This window comes from Lactuca sativa, chromosome 7 (genome assembly GCF_002870075.4).
Source record: "Lactuca sativa cultivar Salinas chromosome 7, Lsat_Salinas_v11, whole genome shotgun sequence".
In the NCBI taxonomy this organism is placed as follows: domain Eukaryota; kingdom Viridiplantae; phylum Streptophyta; class Magnoliopsida; order Asterales; family Asteraceae; genus Lactuca; species Lactuca sativa.
Window position 1 is genome coordinate 26237009 of NC_056629.2, and position 23183 is coordinate 26260191.

The window sequence follows — 23183 nt, forward strand, 5'->3', positions numbered from 1 at the left end:
ACCTACGCGTGGAAAAAAAGAACGTCGAAAACGGAGCTCGTATGCGAAAGTTACGGGGTTTAGAAGTCGGCAGGGTGCTGCTGCAAAAGGGGTGACGTGGCTGAATATAGGCCAAGGCTTTCTCCCCAAGGAAAGCCATCGGATGATGACATGTGGCACTGACTCGGCGAGTCCTTCAGGAATTCACCCTATAAATAGAAGTGTCGGGTCTTGCCATTTCTTCACACCTTCAAACCCTTCTTTCTCTCTCTAGTTTCTCTCTCTAAAGCCCCTAACCCCCCCTAAAGGCCTAGGTAAACCCCCTAGCACCCGAAGGAAGCCCCGAGGCTCCAGGAGTCCCGAGAAAAGAGCCTTTCGGATCGGGAACGCTGCTCCAGCGAAGCCCGGTTTTCGAGAAAACCCGCTGTAAGTGAACTATGTCTACCCTATCTTTAGTATAGCTTATGTTTAATATAGTAACGTTATTAGGAACTTATAATGAGTATTTGGGCTATTATTATGAGTTATATTGAGTGTTATTTAACGCTTATATAATAATAATAATAATAGCTAGACTATTAATTTGTCGCGGTTATCATTAGACTAAACCCTAGTTGTATTGGTATTAGGTTTTATTGAAGGGAAATTGTTTTGAGAGTATCGAAGCGCTGTCCGAGTGCTGAGTCACCACCTTTCAAGTGAGTGCATGGTCCCTTTCATCTTACACATAGATATGAAGTATTTTTATTATAAATTACATGCTATATGTGCATATTGTCTGAATACTTGTTGTCTATGTTGGTGAAAGATTTTTATACATGTTTTAAATGATGTAAACTGTATAAAGTATTTTATATCCACAAAATATGTTGGGTAAAACATGGGTAGATGAATGATGAGGGATAAAAGCTGAAATAGAAGAACATTAGTAGCATGGACCTAGTGCCCTATAGGTATACATTGGCAGCAGTGGACCTAGTACCCTATAGATGAGCACTGGCAGCTGCGCCACAACCCGTAGGTGTTTTAGATCTACGGTAAACGTCCTAGCAGCTGCGCTCTAAGGACAGTATCGTCAGTTGCGCCTAATACAGAGCCTTATGACCATGACAGTAGCGTTTAAAGGTCAATACCGGCAGAAGCGCCTCATAGAAAATGACCCAATTCTGGCAGGTGCGCCTAAGTGACAAGATTAGCAGTTGCGCTTAACCAATGTGTCATTGGCAACAATGGACTTCATGTTGTTTCCTTAGGATGATCTTTAGGAATGAATGAATGAGAAATAGTTGATTCTTAGGGTAGATCCTTAAGAATAAAGAAGATAATGTGGATGGGTAATTGATTGATTGTTTGATTGTTTAAACATAATAATTATATTATTGTGGGTTGAAAACCCTATGTACTCACCAGGTTTCTTAACCTGACTCACTCAGTTTATTTATATCACAGGTGTTGATGTGAAGTCACATTACACTAAGAGATTTAAAAGAGATGTAGATCACTAGAGTAAACGAATGTAAGTTTTGTTTATGCTTATGTTTCTGTATTGACGATGACATCCCAAATGTTTTAAAAGTGAATAAAAATATATTTCTTTAGAAATGCTTTGATAACGTGATTATCATGTTTTTCTGGGAACAAATTCCGCAACATTTTTATTAAAAGAGATACTCTGATTTTTTATAAAGCATAAACAAAATCGGTCTTTTTTGGTCGTAAAAATGGGGATGTCACAAAAATCATTTTTTAAGAGTATGATGCTATATATGAACTTTTTTTTCCAAGGTTTAATATTAAAAAACAATTTTTTTTCCAAAAAAGGTCATAATATAAGGTTAAAAGAACATATTGTAAAATATTTATCGATCTACATGAGCATTCTATCAATACCCAATAAGGTATATAAATCATGTCTCCTTCTGTAATGAATTCCAACGCCCCACAATATGGAATCCGCTCAGTCGTAGCATTCCATAACTCAAACCACATCCGATAATCAATATGAAGAGAAGCTGCAATAAAAAATAATAATTGTCACCATCTTATACAAATATTAGAGATTATTGGGGTATTAGATAGTGTAATAACTTGCAATTAAATATAGATTTCAAATAAAACTTAGTATGAGAAACTAACCAATGTGATCAAGGGTCAAAGAAGACATTATAACTAAAACATAAACAAAAAACTATTAGAGATGAAACATAAAACTTTAAGGAGAAACATACATATTTAAACCGTGAAGGATAACAAAAATCGATAAGTATATTTTTTAAGTAATTTAAACCAATATACTTTTAAAGTAATTTAAACTGGGCCGCAAGTTTATCCCAATATTGTTCCCTTAAGCATTTCATCGAACAGGTAGTAGACAGGTAGACCAAACAAAATTTTCAAGTATCTAAATCAAGGTCTCAAATCCTAACACATAAAAAAACGAAAAAAAAAAAACAAATTTGTGATTTTAACAACCAAAAGCAAAGGATATGACATACATTGTGTATGAGTCTATCGTTTATAATTTGATTGTTTAACTTATTGAACAATTCGTCAAAAGTATGAAAAAATGGGGAATCCCATAGAAAGATCCGATTTAAATTTCTAAATAACACAACTGTGACAATTAATTTTCAAACCACAAAATTTGACACCCTCATAACATAAAAATCAAAATATATTTTACTTACGTTCACAAGAGCCCAGATGAATTCGACCATTTCTGTTGTTTGTCAACTCGAATTTCAACCTACATAAAATCTAAAAAAAAATCAAGCAACTTGAGTAACAATCATTTTCATGTTATCACAACTTTAGCATAAATATCGATAAATAGTACAAATATTAGTTATCAAGAAATAAACATATATGAGATGACTAAAAAGTTGTCAAGTGGAATTTGAGTTACTTGTTTTCTTATCTTTATCTGATGTATTTATAATTCCAGTCGTTTGACTACAAATCTAAATCGTTAAGTAAAAATCAAAACAACATGTTTTTCCCCATTTTCTTCTCCACTACAAAATTTAGGTTAGATATATTATGTAAAGAATTGAGGGAGGCGGGGTATTTTTGTATTTTATTTTTTGTGAGATTTAATTGTCATTAATAGAATTTCTAATTTAATTCATTTTATTTTTGGTGACATTTAATTATCATTAATAGAATTTCTAATTTAATTCATTTTATTTTTGGTGAGATTTAAGTGTCATTAATGGAATTCTAATTTAAAACGTAATATACATTTTATAAAATCTATTGATAAAAATAAATGGGTTGACAAAGATGATGTCATCAAATAATCAAAAGGTGGAAAATATATGATTGAAATGCAATCAATGATCCTGATTTTCTTCAGTTTAGAATTAAAGGTTATCTTTTAATAATATTTAGAGATTAAAATCGAGATTAAAATAAAAAATATTGATGTAAAACAAAATCACACATTCCTCATTTAGTTCTTGATCTTCGAGTTGACAATTAAATTCTCCAAATGTCGTACAATACAATATATAATGTTTTGGGGGGTAATAAAACCATTTTCTTAAACAAAAAACATCAACTAAATAGAAAGATAATATCAACACACAACATAGACTAAAATTTTGGGCCCTTGTGAGAGATCAGCCTTAGACAGTCGCAAATATTACCCACCATCTAAGACGTGCCTGAGGAAATCCAAATACATGTATTATCTCTATATTTATACACGTAGTTACATTTAAAATGGATAAATATCATAAATGACAGTTTTAGAATAATCTAACCTAGAACCATGTTTATGATAACATATACTAGTAGTTCGACAACAATAAGTACCGAGCAATCGGTGGTAGCTATTGATCATCGTCAATAGTTACTACATTGATAGCCCTTTATCTGTAACCATGTTGATTTTACAATGTTTAGTAAAAATAAGTAATTATCATATCAATAACTTCTATCAGTATCGTTATTTATGTCTATCATTACACGTTGTACTTTGTATTCTTAAAATACATGTATGTTTTAGTGTGTTGCCCCTTACTCCACAAGGAGATGTGGCTTTCATGATCTTGCCATTCAGTCATGTTTGAGGTCAAACTAGCCCACATGTGTGTGCCATGTGCTCTTTCTAACATGTACATGTACCTTGAGCTTAACTAAGAAGGAAACCATTTTTATTCTATCGTTGAGTTGTTCATTTCTTCATTTTTTTCTCATAAATTTTAAAAATCATCATAACAAGAAATAAAAAATACAACATTTTAAAACCCAAATAAAATTACATGCAAATTAAGAAAGATGAACACAATTTATCCTTCACTGTCATAACTAACAAAATAAGAAATTGCAAACAGCTACACTTGACATCTCACTTTATCATTTAAGCAGAAACTATGAAATAATACAATCAAATCAATAAACATTACACTTTTGTAGAGTTGCGTTGTAAAGGCATACATTAGGCTATTGTTCTGTTCACTTTTTTTGTGGCTTACAAATACTTAAGGGACAACTCACGTATACATAATACAATTAGTTATTATTATTATTATTATTGAACATTCTTAACCACAATAATGGACTGGATTTAATTTATTTTGGTTTTTTATGTCGTTACTTGAAGGCTTTAGTAGCCAGCCATGAATCATGATAGATATATAATTTCGTATATATTAAACAAGTGGGTTAGATGCTTCACTAAATAATTAGTGGAGAACATCGTTTATCCCTAATCATTGTCTCTGTTGATCTAACAAGCACATATTTACTTTCATGTACAAGAAGATTATAAGAAAATTTTCCATGGTTTTTTCAAAACAGTTATTTTTCTTTGAAATATATAGATTTATTTTCTTTTAATAGCAGTTGGTGTCTTTCATGAATCAGTCAACCTACAAGGGATATTTACATATTATCATAGTAACTGTACAAGTATGATATATATAAGTGGCACCCTATCTTACAGTGTTACTTGATGGAAGTAATTGTAAGTATTTATATGTCAAACTGATTTTCTTACTTTTTCGGTGTTTGAATCGATAAGAAAATGAATGAGTCAAAATTGATTTCTGAAAATTAAACAACATTAAACCCAACTTTTAACTGGTTCTTATCACTTTAAGCTCATTTTTTTTGCTATAAATGATATACTAACATTTTGTTATACTTGCTAACACAATTATGCAACCATATAAGCTCTCTTTATCGACTTAGACATTGATTTCAAGTCACATACTACAATTAGCTTTCACAAATCAACATGCATACACTAATACATTTGCATACATACATACATACTAACATAGATACATACACTTATATTTAATGCAGATATGATAGTACCCAAACAAACATTAAAAGAGGTGAAATGGTTGACCAGCGTAGAAATTGATGTTCTAGTTGGCAAGTTGTTGACCTATTCATGAAATTCAGCTAACACTTAAAATATTGTCCACGTCATCTTTGTATAATTAACATTCTCACCGTCGAACCTCTCAGATCCACGAGTCTATTAATTAAAATTAAACAATTTATAAAGTATAAGCCACATGTATATATCACATTTGATGTGTTTTAACTTTTAAATTATGACCTCACGTTTAATATTCGGTTTATTCATTGTATGGCTCACAAATAGAGACGCCCCACACTGAGATGGTATTTTAATAGTAATTTTTTCTTATGAAAGTATTGGAAAAAAAAATAAATATAAAGTGTAAGCCTAACAAAATAAGCATTGGAAAAACGTGTAAATTTTTTTCAAAGTTGACATGCATGTAGTTAATTATTCACTGCATTTAGTTGTTGGGTAAATATATGTTATATACAATATGAAATTTTGTACATTAAGTAGGTATGTTTATAGATAGTAATAATTGCGATTTTAATAATTTACCATCAACTTTAAATGTCCCCAAGTAAAAAATTATATCGAAAATTTCAAATTTGGTGTATAGTCTAGAGACCTTTAAAGATATTATAAAAGATTCATCAAAAAGACACTCTTTAATAAAAACCGACTGCTTCTTATTCACCTCTTCACCAACATTATTCGCCTTTTCACCAACATTACTAAAATTAAACAGTTATCAAATGTCTCCACAATTATCTTATATTGACTACAATTATTTTTTTTTTTTGGAAACGACTAAGAATTTTATAAATATACCCATGCTAGCAAGAAACTAGACGATGGCCAAGGAGATACAGTCAATTACATATCAGAAAATAGAAAAGAGGGATACATTCCAACTCTCCCAACTACAAATTCCTTTTTTACCCCTACATTTGAGCCATAGATAAACTAATGACTTAATATCATCGACCGCTTGAGTAGGGAAACATACAGACCTTTGAAATAGTCTGTTGTTCCTTGATTTTCATAGAACCCATAACATTCCATAACAAATTGCAGTGAGTCTTTTTCTAAGCTTTACACAGTTTCCCCATTTAGAAGTAATGTCAATGAACTCACTTACTGTGTTAACTACCATATCATCAATCCCGCACCAACTGAGAATTTTTCTCCGAACCATACTCGCAAACGGACAGTTGATGAGTATATGATCTGCATCTTCCTGCTGATTTACACATAGACCACAGAATATGAAATCAATAGGAATGTTTCTTCTGATAAGTGCCATAGCACAAGGTATACTACCCTGCACTGCTCTCCAAACGAAGCATAACACCTTTATGGGAATTAACTTACACCAGCTGATCAGATTATGAGAAAAATTACTGGCATGTTTGAGTTCAATTAAATGTCTGAGGATAGGAACACTATAAATTTCATCAGGGGCAAGAGAGCAATATGTATAATCTGATCCAGGATGCAACTTAACCGATCCAATATCCTGAACAAGACTTGATAGACAGTTGTGTAACCCACAATTTGATGGGTTAGACTTCCAACACCAACTGGTACCACCAGTTTCATTTATTCAGTCCTTCACCACACATCTCTTTTGAGCCTCTAGATCATAAAGAGCAAGATATACCTTTTTTAATTCTAATGATCCAATCCAAATATCGTTCCAGAACTGGGTGTTCTCCCCAGATTTGACACATTGTCTAAATATGTCATTGATACTTATACCCATAGATTCCAAGTCATTTTTTTACACCTGCTATGTTGTTCCACACACCACTGAGAGATTTCTTGGAGAGATAATCTTTCGGTTTGTTGAACAGGTTATGAACTCCACATATAATCTTTCTCCACAGAGCTGATGTATTATTCCTTAGTCTCCACCATCATTTAACCAACAGAGCAATGTTCATAGCTGTTTAGGGCTAGTGACTTTGCTCCACGAAACCCAGTGAATTTTATTTTTCTCATCACTTCCCCCCATAGGAAAGATCTTCTTATCTTTTCAAGCCTCTCAATTACACTTAGGGGAGCATTAAAAAGCGAGAGATAGTATGTGGGAAGATTTCCCAATACAGAAGTAATAAGAGTTAGTCTCCCCCCAAAAGATAATGTTTTTGCCTTCCATCTCGTGAGCTTGGATTGAAACTTGTTAATGATTAGTTGCCAGTTCCTCACCAAGTTCATGTTTGCCCCAACTGGTACTCCAAGGTAGGTAAAAGGTAGACAACGAGCCTCACAGCCAAGTATTCTAGCAGCAAATGCGGTTTCACAACTCGATGCCCCAACACCATATACCTTGGATTTTCCGAAATTTACCTTGAAACCGAAGGACTACAACTAAATCTAATGGGTTTATGACCCTTAATTTGAAGACTCTAGAACTTTTGCAATCAAAGTTATAAAATAAATTTTACATCTTATTGGAATAGTTAAGTATCCTCAAATTATCTCACAAAACATGTTTGATGCCAAAAGGCACTTTTTTTTGGGTTTCATTGATAGCAAAATATCCTTACTCTATAGGGGCATTAGTGTTTTACGTGACTCATATAGTCTTTAATATTTTTGTACACATTTAGTCATTAATAGTTTTTTGTTTCAAAAAAAGACATTTTTGTTTTTTTACTCATTCAATACTTATGAATGATTTCTTTAGGTTTTTCTCACATCTTACGTGAGACAATCATTGATGAAGTGTATGGGTTGTTGATGTTTATGTGTAACGTCTCATTTTCACAACCAAAAGTTTTCATTTTTAAATAAGGCAAAAGTCCCTAATTATATATCCATTATTAAGAAAAAAACGTTTATTCCAAAATACATTTATCGAAAATCAAAGTAATATAAGAAACACGGAATCCTCAAAACTGTTGATGAGTGTGTACAATCATGCTTTCGCCTTCCCACGATCAACAATAAAACCTGAAAACATAAACAACTGGGTAAACACAAAGTTTAGTGAATTTTCCCTAAAATACTCGTTACAACAAACGTATTATCATGCATAATGAGCCCACACTCATCATATTTGAATAGCTTGACCCAATTAGTTATTGGACTGGAATGCCAATGTAACAACGCAAATTTTCAAACAAATTTTTCATTTAAAAAAAAATAGTATTTCCATTCAAAACAAGGCAAATAATTTAAGTGTCATGTCAAATACAAACTATCTAAATCCCAAGATCATAAAAACATCCTTCAGTGTGTATCGATCACGCCGGCGCCTTCCCACGGTCCTCGCTAGTACCTGAAACACATACATAACAACTGTAAGCATAAATGCTTAGTGAGTTCCCCAATATACAACTTACGCATATACGCCTTTCCAGGCCCTGACCTTCCGGTCCATGTGTCTCAGGGGACTTCCGTCCCTGCTGAGTAAACCTTCCGGTCCTACCCACGCCGACCTTCCGGTCCATCACACAACATTTTGCCTTCCGGCCCATAACATATCGCCTTCCGGCCCATGACATACATAGCACATATAACAAATAACTTACCACATATAGCATACATATCACATATCATATCCGACCTTCCGGTCACACAGTCAAACCCTTCCGGGTACAGTATAGTGAGAGGACTCACCTCGCGGGTAATGAAAGCTAGCGACTCCTGAAATCACTCGCACTCGATCCGCCGAGCTACAGACTTCCTATAATATCATATATCCCTTATTAATACTTTTATCTTTCAAGACAACTGACTCTAAGAAATTACATGTAGGTCAACTCTGGTCAACGGTCAACGGTCAACTTGACCAGACTCGGCGAGTGCAAAGGCGACTCGGCGAGTCTAGACGTCCTCCCCAACTTTCCCTGATGTTCCCTTTCGACTCGTCGAGTATCCCTCTTGGCTCGACGAGATCCTCGTGGAAGAATCGCGGGGCCACCCCGACTCCACTCGCCGAGTCTGAAGAACAGCTCGACGAGTTCCAGTCAATCTCCAAGCTACTCGCCGAGTCTGTTCGTCGGACTCGTCGAGTCCATGCCATGCAGTCGATCAAACTGCTTCCTGAGATAAGTATTGTCCCGAAATACACAAGCATGGGACCTTCTGGACCTCTAAAGGTCCTAATACAGGGTTATAGTCGTTTGGGTAACAAGGTACTAATCCATCTAATCACCAAATGGGTTCCATAAACCCTAAATCCATGCACACATCAACATAACAGAAAAGATCCGAAATATTACCTGAATAACGCACTCTCTGTGTCCCCAAACCGCAGAACTCGAATCCCTTGCTGTTCCTTTAGCCAAAACTCTTCTCCTCCTTGCACAACAATTTCTTCAAGGCCCTAATATCCTTCAATCTTGCTCTAGATGCCCACAGCCGTTTAGGGTTCTTCTCAGTCGACTAAAGACGAACAATGACGGCCTATAAGTCCCTTTTATACGTCCCAAACCTGAACGGCTAGGGTTTTCGCTAAACAGCGCCGACTCGCCGAGTCCATATCTGGACTCGTCGAGTCCAGTCGCGAACCCGCGACCAGGTCTGCGGTCCTACTCGGCGAGTCTAGGCTCTAACTCGCCGAGTCCCCTCTTAAAACACCCCAAAAACATAATTTAACAATACCTGAGATTTCGGGCTGTTACAGCCAACATACAACAGGTCCAATTAGTCATCAGACTGGAATACCCAGGGTTTGTCAGCATGGCGCTTTAACCCAACCACTCTTCTCGAGCCTCCGTGCCTACACTTTACAGCCGGCCCGCACTTGGTATCTTGGCCTACAACATATAGCAGGACCACCTCAACCTATCCCACCACCATATGGCTATCTCATGTAGACGAAAATAAAAGTCAGTGACTAAATGTGTACAAATCAAAAAATACATTACCCTTTTAAGTCATTATCCCTTTTCTAAAAATCCAAATATCATACTAGAAGTGTCGCATGTAATTCAGAATTTACCAAATTATCAAAACCCTCAAAATTAAACAAACAATAGAATAATATAAATGATGTCGGTCCATATTCAATAGACATTTCTTTTCGTTACACTGGACAGTCATCAGACCATCTTTTCTAATTAGGCCAGTTTGTTACACCAAACAAGACACAACACAACAGGTTGTACGATATTGTACCAGATAGATTCGATGATGTCAATGGAAAAATAATTATAACTATTTGATCCAATCCAAAAAGACGAGACAAGAACTTGCTCTCGATTTAGGGGGTGTCAAATTGGGACCCACATTATGAGTTTTCTTGATCAAGTTGACCATTTGAGTCTCCAAGATTCGCGTTTGCAGCATAATCCTCAGCTGAATAAACTGAGAAACCCCAAACTGAAGCACAATTCTCGTCATCTACAAACAACCAAACGAGCAATTAACAACATTCTTAATATAATGAAGAGAGGTGGGACCTGATAGGAACCACAAATATAGAAAGAAAAAAAAGTGTTATAAAATAAATACCTCGTAAAGTCAAACTCAACTCTTCATCAGACTCATCAAGGCCTACAAATCTACGGTGCCCTGATGACGTGGCAGCCATTGGCAAAAACGGATGGAAAGAAAAACCACTAACAGTGTCTGCATCAAAAACATATAATTAACTTCTGTCTGTATTAAGTGTTACCCGGATAAATAATGTTTTAATTTTTTTTTTTTTTTTTGAGAAAAGTAGTACCTGATGCAGCTTGAAAGCTGGATACCCATTGACCCGTTTGAAGATCATACATATGTACCAAACCATCCTAGAATTACAATATTTTTTATAATATAATTATATTCTGAAAAGCGTTATAAAATGAAAATGAAATTTAATCATAAAAATATAAAAATTACCTGTCCACCAGTACCAAGATATCGACCGTATGGCTCTGTGTCAAACTGTATCCGTTGATTGGTGGACTCTGATGATCTATATAACCTAAATTAACAACAAAATAATAATAATAAATAAAAAAATAAATTATTATTCAGAAAACACTTTATCCATACAGACAACACTTAAAGAGAATAAAAGACAAGACGCTATTACTTGTATACAATTTCAACTGTATTGCGTATATCCCAACAAAGTATATATGGATCCTACAAAAAAAAACAATTACTTTAATAAAATTACCTGATTAAAAAATAAATAGAAATTTAATTGCATTAAAATGGTCAAGAAGGGTATGTTAGATGTAGACAGCATCATATTCATACCTTTCGTCCCCCGGTGTAAAGATAGTTCCCATCTTTGGAGAATTGAACCTGAGGGTAAAACGGTCATTTTTTCAACCATGATTAGATATAAATATGCATATATACAGCTGCCTTACTTACATGTGTAACCCCACCTTCTTGACCATGTAGGACATATAAGAGTTCCATATTATCTTCCCTATGTATTGCTGTAGTTTGACTATAAGACCCTGTAGCAAGCATCCCTGTATGACTTGGAGAAAAGGCAATTGATGATATGATACCTGAATGCAAGGAAGAAAGTTCATATTATTAGTGAAATACCCAAAATACCCTTGTAGTTAACCACACCAACCTGCTTGTCCTTCCTTGTTTCCTTGGATGGTTGAATGTTGTTGGAAATCTCTACCAGGGCGATGAATATCAAATATCCTGATGGATTTGTTGTAGCCAGCAAATATCCTGAATCAAATAAGTTAATATTTATATAGCAACATACTTTCATTCATTTATTTTTCTTATTAAGAAATTGTACTTTGAAAAGTCTAACCAATTATATGGCATTGTGGATTTTTTTAAGTACAATGTTGTAACAGAAAGAAAGGAATGTAGGATTCTATAAGAAACAAATAAAATAAAGATGAAAGAAAATGTGTTGTAGTCCTTTAAAATAGTATAAGCTTACTTTGTTCCTGAGGGGTTGAAACCGATTGAGAAGGCAGCAGTTATTTCATCCATGGCATCATATGCTCGATATGTGCAACGTAGCTGTAATTCCATGTTGAATCAATCAAGTGTTAATAAAGTATTACCACAATTATTATCCATGACATGAATAATAATAATGACTAATATAAAGATTCAATGATATAAATCAAGACCAAAGCACATGCTATATTCAATTAGGGGAATTTAATTAAATATTAAGATTAAAGAATATGATGAAGCACCTGTCCTGTGCTAGTATCCCAAAGATGAATAGGATGATCCCGAGTGGTGGTTGCAAACACACAAGAGACTGGATCTACAATACAATCAGAATAACATAATTCTTGTTAACTGCTGATTTACATGCCAAGTATCTTTGGATAATCTACTAATAATGAAAGAAAAAGGATATCAACAAAAAAGAACCTGAAGCAGACATGTAAGGGTACCAACAGTAATCATATATGGCTTCTCCCTCAGTCAAAGCAAGGCTTGCAGGAAATGAATCTGCAAATCAAAAGTGTGATGAGAAGATAAATTAATAAAGATTTAGTTTTAGGTGTCTGATAAAAAGAAAACTAACCTTCAATAGCAGCTGAAGAACAAGCCTTTTCGTCTATACAGTTGTCATAATCTGGTCTGTAAAAGAAAAAAGAGAATGATTCCAATTGTATACAGATTATTCATCCTTTGGAGAACACTTGCAGCTTCTAATTCAGAAAGCGCAAAAACAGCATAAATGGTAGAATTGATAATAGAAGTTGCTTACAATGTGAATAAACTAAGAGTATTGTCATCAGAACTCGTCAGAAAGCAGGAACCATCCGGCGACCTACAGAGAACCAGCATTAATCACCATAAGCAACGCATAACCACTGGACGGTGATACGATTGAAATGAAAACATCCACTGTATCAACTCTATCTTAGCATTAAACTCCAATTTGGTAACAATAGATGGCAATTTTACCATTTAACGCCCTTGAGGAAGTTATTAGGGTTAGACGAGGCTCTGAAATGTCTGGAAAAATGGTAGGTTTTGTGAGGAGGAATATCAAAACGAATCGCCGGCGGCCAAGAGGAATAGTCAGATTGATCGTCGGTCGTCGGTTGTTCTTCCATGACTTCTACGGCTTCAAGTTCGACGCTTTCTTGTTCCTGCTCCCCCATTTTACTGAATCCGCCGGAGAAGGAAGCGGTAACTACACTAGAGTGAGTTGTTAATTTAAGAGTGCCCGCCAAAACGTACAAAAGAGCTGCTCTAATGCTAATGGTTAGTGGTAGGGTTGTTCAAGTTACGAACCTAAATATAATGTTTACAAATATATTCATGAATTTTTTTTTTCCAAAAGTCCTACAAATATATCATTATATTTGTTTTCATATCACTTTACTTTTATAATATATCTTCATTACTTTATCAACTACTATCTATGTTATATTAGAATTCAGAAGTAGTAACTTGCAATGGAATAAAAAAAAATGATCCATGGGATGTCTTCGTTGATTCGAACATAGGAAAGATACTTGTAGATTGCATGATTATGTGACAATTTTCTGTTTGATTAGATTGTTGGAATTTATTCATTTGAGAGAATCAAAACATAAATTGCATCTTGCATAAAATGTTTTACTATTCTACTTGTTGCATTTTATTCTATTTAATTATTCATAAATTGATAAAATATGTAAAAAAAGAACATATGGACAGAGAATGAGTAAATATGTAAGTTTATTTATAAAGTCTGATAACAAGTTTCAAGTGGCATGATTAATGAACAGTGAACACCACTAAGTGTATAAATGCCACCACCTCATTGTAAAAGTCCAAATTACATTTATTTTTCGAAATTGATAATCCAAAATCAGTACATGTTTGTATATTAATATCATGAGTTTATGCTCAACCAATTTTCAAAACACCATAAAAATAGAGGTCACAAATGACTATTTTGCCCATGTGCAATGCTTTTGAAATACATTTCATCTTTGTACTTGGCATATAAAGGAAGTTCAAGCGCATTCTCGGCTCTTTTACCATCTTCATGTATCTTTGCAATTAAGCTTTCAAGCGATGGGAAGTTTGCCTGCCATCATTCCATCAGTATCAGTATCAGTGTATCAGTATCAGTGTATTGGTAACAGAGTAACAAGATGAATTTAGGAGAGTACCTCGGGCCGGATATAGCCAACAACAAGAAGATGTAATTCTTCACCATAGAAATCTTTATCAAACTTATGAAGCAACCATGGCTCCTAAATTTACAAATAAAAGGGTTAGAAACCGATTGTTTCAAGATTTAACTAGGTTTTTATAAAGTTCCCAAATTGCCCTTACAATTGTCTTCTCGGTGTTATTAAAATACGGGTTCCAACCAATGCTCATAACCATCTTGTAAAAACCATGGTTTGATAATTTGGCCCAACCAAAATATACACCCGCAGGATTTTCAGAAAGGACAGTTGCATACCCTTCTACTGATAAATTAGCTGAAAAACAATAATCATAATCGATTAACCCTACAAAACTGACCAGGGGTAAGCATGGAAATACATGAAAATTCCAAGGGTAAAATTGGAAACCTGTTGGTATTCCAAGCACCTTCGAGCCACGGCCATACCCCTTGATGACAGGACCACCAATATACCAAGGTTCTAAGGGTAAAGTACCATCTATCCCTGAAATTTTGAAAAAAAAAAATTAAATTATTAAAAAATGTGTGAAATATAAGTGAAGTTTAATGGAATATGGATTAAATTAGTGAGAGAAATTTACAATCTTCAAATGGGGGTAGGCCCCACTTTTCAGGATGTAGGTCAAGAAGTGAAGTGATCACCTCGTCAGCATCAGTGTAAAGATGTGACTGCTTTGGAAGTGATGGTACAGCCACCACCTCCATATTAGCAGCTTTAGCAGCTGCAACACCTGGTCTGACATGACATGACATAACAAAACAAAAACAGATTAGAACAAATTGTACTGTGTTTGACATATATTGGGACAGGGACTTTGCTCTCGGTCTCTTGTCTGTGTAAAAGACAAAAATGCCCTTGTCGTCTTCATCATCGAAAATAGCCGCTAGTCAAGTTATTTAAAGAAGAGCAAACTCACAGTGAATCTTCAATGACAAGACATTTAGAAGGATCAACGTTTAGCCTTTTGCTTGCTTCCAAGAATCTGAAAATGAAAATCATGTAAAAAGTCATCTCATTTAAAAATTTAAACCGAAAAAAAAAAAGTCAACATTTTTATCTCACATTTCAGGAGATGGCTTTCCTGCTTTCACTTCATCACCAGCAACAATTGCTGCAAAGGATTCTTTCCAAGCTGCATAGATAAAGATTTAAACTAGTAAGAGAACAGTTTAAAATGAATAAACAGGAGATTAACAATATATAAAAATTCCAACTTACTATCATGATAGCTTATCTTTGTTTCAATGCTAGCTCGTGGAGAGTTAGAAGCCAATGCCATTTTCACTCCATGTCCTCTTAAATGTTTAACCAAACGATATGCACCTGGTAGTGCTTTAAGTTTGCACCATCTAATAATTAGAATAATTAAAAAAACTAGATTAGTATTTAGTCTAAATAAGTCAAACTTAAAAGGAAAGAGTGAGGCTATTAGTTATTACTGATCAGAGAACATTGGAGAAATTTCTGATAGCAAGTCTTCTTTGGATAAAGGAAGCTCATAATCCTCCACAATAGCAGCTGCAGCTTCTATAGGTGTTTTCCCTATAATCTTATGAGCCTCTCTTCCATCCCATTTCTTCTCATACTTAACCAGATAAACTTTCAAAACTTCACTCACAATGCCATCTGTCAATATAGAGCTTTTTAACTTCCATCAACATATATGCATCAGAAAGCAAACAAGGTAATAAATCACCTACTTTCATAGAAGCTTACCTGTATTTACAAGAGTTCCATCCAGGTCAAGGATCACACATGAAACCAGTTTCCTTAGGGAATTCATCATCCAGTTTGTTGTTAAAATCAGAACTCTTCCAGCAGATTTTAGACTTGCATTTACAAACTTCTGCAATACCAATAGAGCTTAGTTTAGATGTGTGTGAAACTTTAAGCAAGTTACAAGGAAAAAGAAAGCATAAAAGGGAATAGATCAATTGTGATTTAAAAAGTTTATGAAAAATTGTACAGTATCATCATATTGAAACTGGTTCTAAAGAATCATATATTTGAGTCCATTTATAATGCAAACATAATCAATCTAAGAAGTAAAAAGAGGTACTTCGAGTTCATGCCTGCACAATTTGCATTCAGGCATTTCATCAAACATCTGTTTCTCATGATATCAGGTATGAAGATTACCAAAAAAAAGGAACAAACTGAAATCGATCAATTATTTGCAAGATAATCAAAATTTAAATGTTCAATCTAGATATGAAGTAATACGTACCTTCAAATTGAAACTAGTTTGCAAATTGACAACAAAGAACTACGACCGACACAATTTCTGCTGCATAAAGTTTCAGATACAACGATTATAGCAAATTGATGACAAAGGGCGGCGGAAACATCAGTCGCCGGACTAGACGACGGTCACGACGGCGAATTGTTTGTGGTTTTGTTCGACTGATAAATCAAAGCGCTATCAGAGAGAACATCCGCGGCTAGTTTTGTAGCACTAAATAACCAAAGAGTTTTCTATGTTTTCATTTTTAGCCCTTTAAGTTTTATTTTTCAACTTTTTCATTTTTTATCTTAGAAATATTTTTATATCAAAAAATGTATAAACAACAATAAAATAATAAACATGAAAATAACTAAAGAAACATTATAAATTATAAGATTAAGAAATTAAATAATAAATTACCATGAAATTACAAGATAGATTAAAGATAAAATTAATAAAGTATTTAACAAGATGTAAAATTGACATGGCATGAATCTTGATAATTTGACTATATACATATTTTTATTATGTATCGAATATTATATATTTGATATGGCATGAATCTTGCTATTACACCATTATAAATCATGAATACTTTTAAAATCTCAGATATTATATTTTAGTAAGGATTGTTAGTTGTTTTTAATTTTTTTTAAAGTTTGTTATATTTTTGGGTTAATTAATAGCGTGCTATGTGTTAATCCTATGTTGATAACTTCTATATGTTCACTCTTTGTCGTCGTTAATTGTATTATTTTTTTCATTATCTTTAATATCTATTTTAGATTGTGAAGTTAAATCGTTAAACAATGTACATTTATCTATATCTTTTACCCATGTTTTTTTATTCACAAATTGTGTACATTCATTTATTTATTAACTATTCACTTATTTATATACTAACATTTACGGTCGGTCCAAAGGTATTTAATATCCAAAACAAAAATGTTTAATGATATTTAGCGTCGTTCCAAGACAGTTTGAGACCCGGGGCGTAATAAAAAAAAAAGGGCCCTACATTATAGATATATATATATTTTTTGGTAAAGAAGGGTGGGATCTCTGAAATTTTTTTTATTAATTAGAACAAAATACTAATACAATTTGAGGACTTCCTACCTATGAAAACGAAAAAAAAAAAAAAAAAAAAAAAAAAAAAAAAAAAACTTTGGGACAAGCCTTAGGAGTCGAAAAACCTAAAACTATTAACACAAAACAACAAAATAAAAATGTTATAACATGCTTTGAACCCTATTACATAAACATAGTAAAGAAAACAAAAAAAATATATTAATGAGTTTTTTTTTAAGCAAAATCACTATTAATAGTATCAAAGTAAATTTTATCCAAGATATCTTTTCCGATGCATAATATAGTCAAACTATTCAATCTTTCTTATGACATAGATGATCTTAATTAGCTTTTCAATAATTTTAATTTTAAAAATTTCTTTCTATTGATGTTATAGTAACATGTATGGTTCATAATATTCGATATTTAATGAAAACATTTAGATAACAATTAGGGCTGGTCCAGACGAATCAACGGCTCGGAGAAAATATAAAAAAAAAAAATGAGCCCTTCATGTTACTATAATTTAATATACACGATTATAAAATATATAGAATTCTAGAAAAAAAACGAAAATATCATAGTTAGCACTAAGTCCATATCGATTTTTTCCCCTTAATCAGTTTCCTTTTTTGGAAAGAGCTTCATCAAAATCTAAAACAAAAACATAATGTGTATCAAAATTATAATGTGCAAACAAACACACAACCATAATATTATAATAATGTTAAACAAAAACATAATGTGCATCAAAATCTAAAACAAACAAATAAAAGTTAAATCACAATTACAAATTACAAAATCAATATTTTTCTTTCAATATTTGTTTGCTCTAAACCCACAACCATTAAGAGTAATTTTTTTGCATTTGTTTTATTGTTTACCCTAAAGAAACGCTACAAATAAACAAAATGTGAAAGAAAATGTTAAAAATAGAAAGTTATTCTCCACTTTTATATATATATATATATATATATATATATATATATATATATATATATATATATATATATATATATATATATATATATATGCCCGTGTAAAGCGGCGGCGATAAATAACTTTTTTGGCAAATAGTTTCTTTCAGGAAAAATTTATTAGATTTTATTATTAGTTATTATGTAATAAAAAATTACCACTTTTAAATACAATATTTGTGTTTATACCTTATTTTTATATTTCATGTTTATACTATTGATGTAAATTAATTATTATTGGTGTTTCGTTTAAGAAATATAAATTAATTTATATATATATATATATATATATATATATATATATATATATATATATATATATATATATATATATATATGAATTTAATATTTTAAGATTTTCATTTTGGTTCAAATTGAATTTCTTAATTACTTTCTTTATATCTATTATTCAAACTTTTGACCAGTATTAATGAATTATTTAAACACAATTGATTTGTACAAAAAGATTTGTAACTTATAACTCTTAAAATTCAAAATATGACTAATATGTTTTATAATATATTAAATATAATATTTATGTTTATACATTATGTGTATATTGCATGTTTATACTATTGGTGTAAATTAATTAATATTGATGTTTCGTTTAAGAAATGTAAATTAATTTTTATACATGAATTTAATATTTTAAGATTTTCATTTTGGTTCAAATTGAATTTCTTAATTATTTTCTTTATATCTATTATTCAAACTTTTGACAAGTATTAATGAATTATTTCAGCATAATTGATTTGTACAAAAAAAAATTTAACTTATACCTCTTAAAATTCAAGATATGACTAATATGCTTTATAATATAGTATAAGATATATATATATATATATATATATATATATATCATACATACTTATAAAGCTAGCATTTTTTTTGAATCTCATGCATTTGAAACCCCCATTCTTTTTCCTTTCACCACATTCATTTGAAACTCTCATGACTTTTCAATTTCTTTATAATAATAATAATTAAAATTTGGTAATTAGGTTAAATAAATATCAAACCTAAAGTGTAAACATATATAAACTAAATTTCAATATTAAAATAATATATTTACTTCTACTGATAAAATTATGTTTTTTAACTTTTAACATATTATACTTAATTTATTAGTTTTAATATATTGTTGGATGTAAACCATTATCATTTTAAAGGTATAATTTTTGAACAATTTGTATAAAATACTTAAATTATTAATTAAAATATAACATTACAGGCTCAACTTAAATATAAATTTTATTTAAATTAAACAACCCAAATAATATTTTATAAATAGTTAAAAGTGATAAATTGTAGTGTCATTCTAATAATGATTATAAGTTGGTTAATAAGGTTAAATAAATATCAAACTTAAAGCGTAATCATAAATAGACTAAATTTCAATTTTAAAATAATATATTTACTTCTATTTATAAAGTTATGTATTTAAATTTTAACATATTATACTTAATTTATTAGATTTAATATGTTATTATATGTAAACCATTATCAATTTAAAGCTACAACTTTTGAACAGTTTGGACAAAATACTTAAATTGTTAATTTAAGACAAAACTACAAAATTAGTCCTTGTGGTATTCAAAAGACTTTGGATAAGGTCCAAAATGTTTTTCGTTTGCATAGAAGGTCCAAAATCAAAGTTTTTCTATGTTTTTGGTCCAAAATAAACTTGAAATGACGGTTATAACCTTTTACTTTCATTTTCATGTATTTTTTTAATTTTTCAAATACTATTTTAATTTAAAAATAAAAATAAAAGAAAATAGTTATTCTCTCTCTCTCTCCAAAAAGTCAAAAAGCACCCGATCCATCTTCTTCCTCAAATAAGGGTATGGATTGCCTGCATGGATTTTGTTTAAGGATAGGTAAAACTCATTTTTCGACGATGTGCTTCATAGAGAATAGTCATCACCTCCTTTATCCATGTTGTTTACTTACTAGAACTCGATCAACAAGAAAACATACCCAAAGAAACAACTCTAGCCCCAAAATGGGTCATCCATGAAAATAACCACCATCGAGACCCATCATCCCCATCTTCCATGTTCTTCGATTAATCTTATGATCAAATTGCAACTCGAAAAAATATGTATTAAGAAAGAAGAAGTTTGACTAGGGGTTGTGATTTAATCGACCCACTCTCTCTATCTCTCTCTCTCGCTCTCTTTGTGTGTGTATGTGTGTGAAGATGTAGATTTGATGAGGAGAATAAAGGAGAAGTACACACATATCAATGTTAAGGATATTTAAAACAGGAGACGTTGTCATGGATCTATTTCTGAAACATCTGAACAAAAAAATCGACCCAATCGAATGTGGATGGAACGTCGCAGAGGGCCGACGATCTGATATTTAGAGCAGCGCCAACTATAGCGACGCTGGTTTCACCGGAGGGTAAAGGCGGCAACGTCGGTTTGGAGGAAAGAGAGGATCGATGGAGAAGAAGGTCTAGATCGTTTTTCAGCATCAACAGGGGAGCACATAAACACAACTCATTAAGAATCAGTTATGATGGGTGCCTGGATGATGAAGATCGATCATAAGTGTATTACAATCCAGTACCCTAGATACACGAGTATCGAATTCCAGTAAAGACGAAGGTGTGGTGATAATTTTGCTGGAATGAGATGATGAAAGGGGAAAGATAATGGTCATTATTTTGTTAAAAAGATGGTGGGTGATTATGAATATACACCCATAAATCGATTTCCAGAAACAAAACTCACACACAAATCGATTTTATGAACCATCATCAAGAAAAAAAGGGAGTATGTATGTATATGCTATTGATTGTGTTTTGGGAGAGAGAGAGAGAGAGAGAGAGAGAGAGAGATTTTATTTTTTATTTTTTTTTAATTATTTAAATACCAAAATAAATAAAGAAAATAGAAAAAAAGAAATGAAAATGGTAAAATCGACTTTTCAAGTTTTTTTGGACCAAAAACAATGAAAAACCTTGATTTTGGACCTTCAGTGCAAGCTGAAAACTTTTTGGACTCTATCCAAAGGTTTTTGCAAACCACAAGGACCAAATTTGCAGTTTTGTCTTAATTTAAATATAACATTACATTTATTTGAAACTCCCATGCATTTTTCTTTTCACCACATTCATTTGAAACTCTCATGACTTTTCAATTTCTTTCTAATAATAATTATAATTTGCTTAACTAGGTTAAATAAATATCAAACCTAAATTGTAATCATATATAAACTAAATTTCATTATTAAAATAATATCTTTAGTTCTACTTATAAAATTATATTTTTTAACTTTTAACATATAATACTTAATTTATTAGTTTTAATATATTGTTGGATGTAAGTCATTATCATTTTAAAGATACAATTTTGGAACAATTTGTATAAATACTATATTATAAAGCATATTAGTCATATCTTGAATTTTAAGAGGTATAAGTTAATTTGGATGATTCTCATTGTAATTCTTCTTTTATTTGGGTGATTCTCACTAATTTGGGTTCAAACACATAACAAACATAAAATATTGACCAATTTATGATTTTTATATATAACTATTTAAGAATCAATACATGTGAAAAAAACAATCGTTTATTCACATCCTCGTATGAAAAGAAAAAAAAACATTATTTTTATGGAATATAGGCCCGTAAAGGATTGTAAAAGTTTAATGAGCTAAATATAAATATAAGGGGTTGTGTGCCACTTATGACTAAATATAGGCCCATGAAGGGTTGTAAAAGTTTCTACTTGTAATAAGTGGCAAAAATGGAACAAAAACAATTCGAACCTGGGAGGTTTGTTTTGTCAAGGCATTGACACTACTTCCAACCAACTATGACAATAATAACTTACTTTATATTTCGAAGAATTTCAAATACATATACCTAAGAACTATATATATATATATATATATATATATATATATATATATATATATATATATATATATATATATATATATATATATATATATATATATATATATATATATTATAACAATTTTTACTTAGGGCCCCAAGCTTTCGTGAGGCCCGAGACGGTCGCCCAGCTTGCCCGGGCCTTAGGGCCAGCCCTGATGATACCCCCAAGATTGTATCATAAAACTACAAAAAACTCATATTTTTAATATATATATATATATATATATATATATATATATATATATATATATATATATATATATATATATATATATATATATATACCTCTTCCAATAAACAAAACCTAATATTGCCACTTGTCTCTATTCTATAATGCTTAATTGTCTTGTGGCATGATTCTAATTTTTTCTATTAGATCTTCCTTCTTAATAAAAAACTCATTGATCCACGTGTCATTCATCTCCTAGCAGAATTTGGCCAATATGATTTTACCATGTTGCCCTTCCTCTACATATATGATTTCTTGCGCTTTTAAATAATACAAAAATACTCATACATATTTGGTAAAAATCCCTCTATATACAGACGTTGTTTTGAATCATTATTTCAATCCTAAATTAACCAACTAAATCCAACATTTATGAAATTA

At 31.8% G+C, this 23183-nt stretch overlaps 2 protein-coding genes across 5 annotated transcripts; both read right to left on the reverse strand.

The window, feature by feature from the left end:
- Positions 1 to 8419: 8419 nt before the first annotated feature.
- LOC111906778 (uncharacterized) lies at positions 8420 to 13471 on the reverse strand. Of its 3 annotated transcripts, XM_052765455.1 has the most exons (18): positions 13160 to 13471; positions 12960 to 13022; positions 12774 to 12829; positions 12617 to 12697; positions 12433 to 12506; positions 12168 to 12250; positions 11838 to 11944; positions 11624 to 11766; positions 11504 to 11551; positions 11334 to 11386; positions 11138 to 11222; positions 10980 to 11046; positions 10766 to 10882; positions 9914 to 10654; positions 9532 to 9694; positions 8927 to 8993; positions 8676 to 8794; positions 8420 to 8585 (listed from the first exon to the last, which is right to left on the reverse strand). In XM_052765455.1, exons 1-14 carry the CDS (start codon positions 13357 to 13359, stop codon positions 10542 to 10544), a joined length of 1290 nt encoding a protein of 429 aa, XP_052621415.1. In that variant the 5' UTR covers positions 13360 to 13471; the 3' UTR covers positions 8420 to 8585; positions 8676 to 8794; positions 8927 to 8993; positions 9532 to 9694; positions 9914 to 10541. The 3 variants fall into 3 exon arrangements, with proteins under 3 accessions (XP_052621415.1, XP_052621416.1, XP_023758319.1); XM_052765456.1 differs by lacking the exon at positions 8676 to 8794; XM_023902551.2 differs by having other exon boundaries at positions 8420 to 8794.
- Positions 13472 to 13904: 433 nt separating this feature from the next.
- On the reverse strand, positions 13905 to 16821 carry LOC111906765 (bifunctional riboflavin kinase/FMN phosphatase). 2 transcript variants are annotated; one of them, XM_052765477.1, is made up of 12 exons: positions 16613 to 16821; positions 16458 to 16492; positions 16102 to 16231; positions 15825 to 16011; positions 15604 to 15734; positions 15448 to 15517; positions 15302 to 15367; positions 14966 to 15120; positions 14773 to 14868; positions 14528 to 14679; positions 14362 to 14445; positions 13905 to 14276 (listed from the first exon to the last, which is right to left on the reverse strand). In XM_052765477.1, the coding sequence occupies exons 2-12, from the start codon at positions 16470 to 16472 to the stop codon at positions 14127 to 14129; spliced, it is 1236 nt and encodes a 411-aa protein (XP_052621437.1). In that variant the 5' UTR covers positions 16473 to 16492; positions 16613 to 16821; the 3' UTR covers positions 13905 to 14126. The 2 variants fall into 2 exon arrangements, with proteins under 2 accessions (XP_052621437.1, XP_023758312.1); XM_023902544.3 differs by lacking the exon at positions 16458 to 16492.
- Between the last annotated feature and the right edge of the window lie 6362 nt (positions 16822 to 23183).

What these genes read in the sequence shown, in the direction of transcription:
- LOC111906765 (XM_052765477.1), bottom strand. An exon ending in TGGAACTCTTGTAAATACAG is followed by an intron (nt 16,012 to 16,101) that starts GTAAGCTTCTAT and finishes CTATATTGACAG; the next exon opens with ATGGCATTGTGAGTGAAGTT. An exon ending in CCTACCCCCATTTGAAGATT is followed by an intron (nt 14,869 to 14,965) that starts GTAAATTTCTCT and finishes TCAAAATTTCAG; the next exon opens with GGATAGATGGTACTTTACCC.
- LOC111906778 (XM_052765456.1), bottom strand. Translation starts at nt 13,359, where the DNA reads ATGGGGGAGCAGGAACAAGAAAGCGTCGAACTTGAAGCCGTAGAAGTC. An exon ending in GGGATACTAGCACAGGACAG is followed by an intron (nt 12,251 to 12,432) that starts GTGCTTCATCAT and finishes ATGGAATTACAG; the next exon opens with CTACGTTGCACATATCGAGC. An exon ending in CAGCTTTCAAGCTGCATCAG is followed by an intron (nt 10,883 to 10,979) that starts GTACTACTTTTC and finishes TTTTTGATGCAG; the next exon opens with ACACTGTTAGTGGTTTTTCT.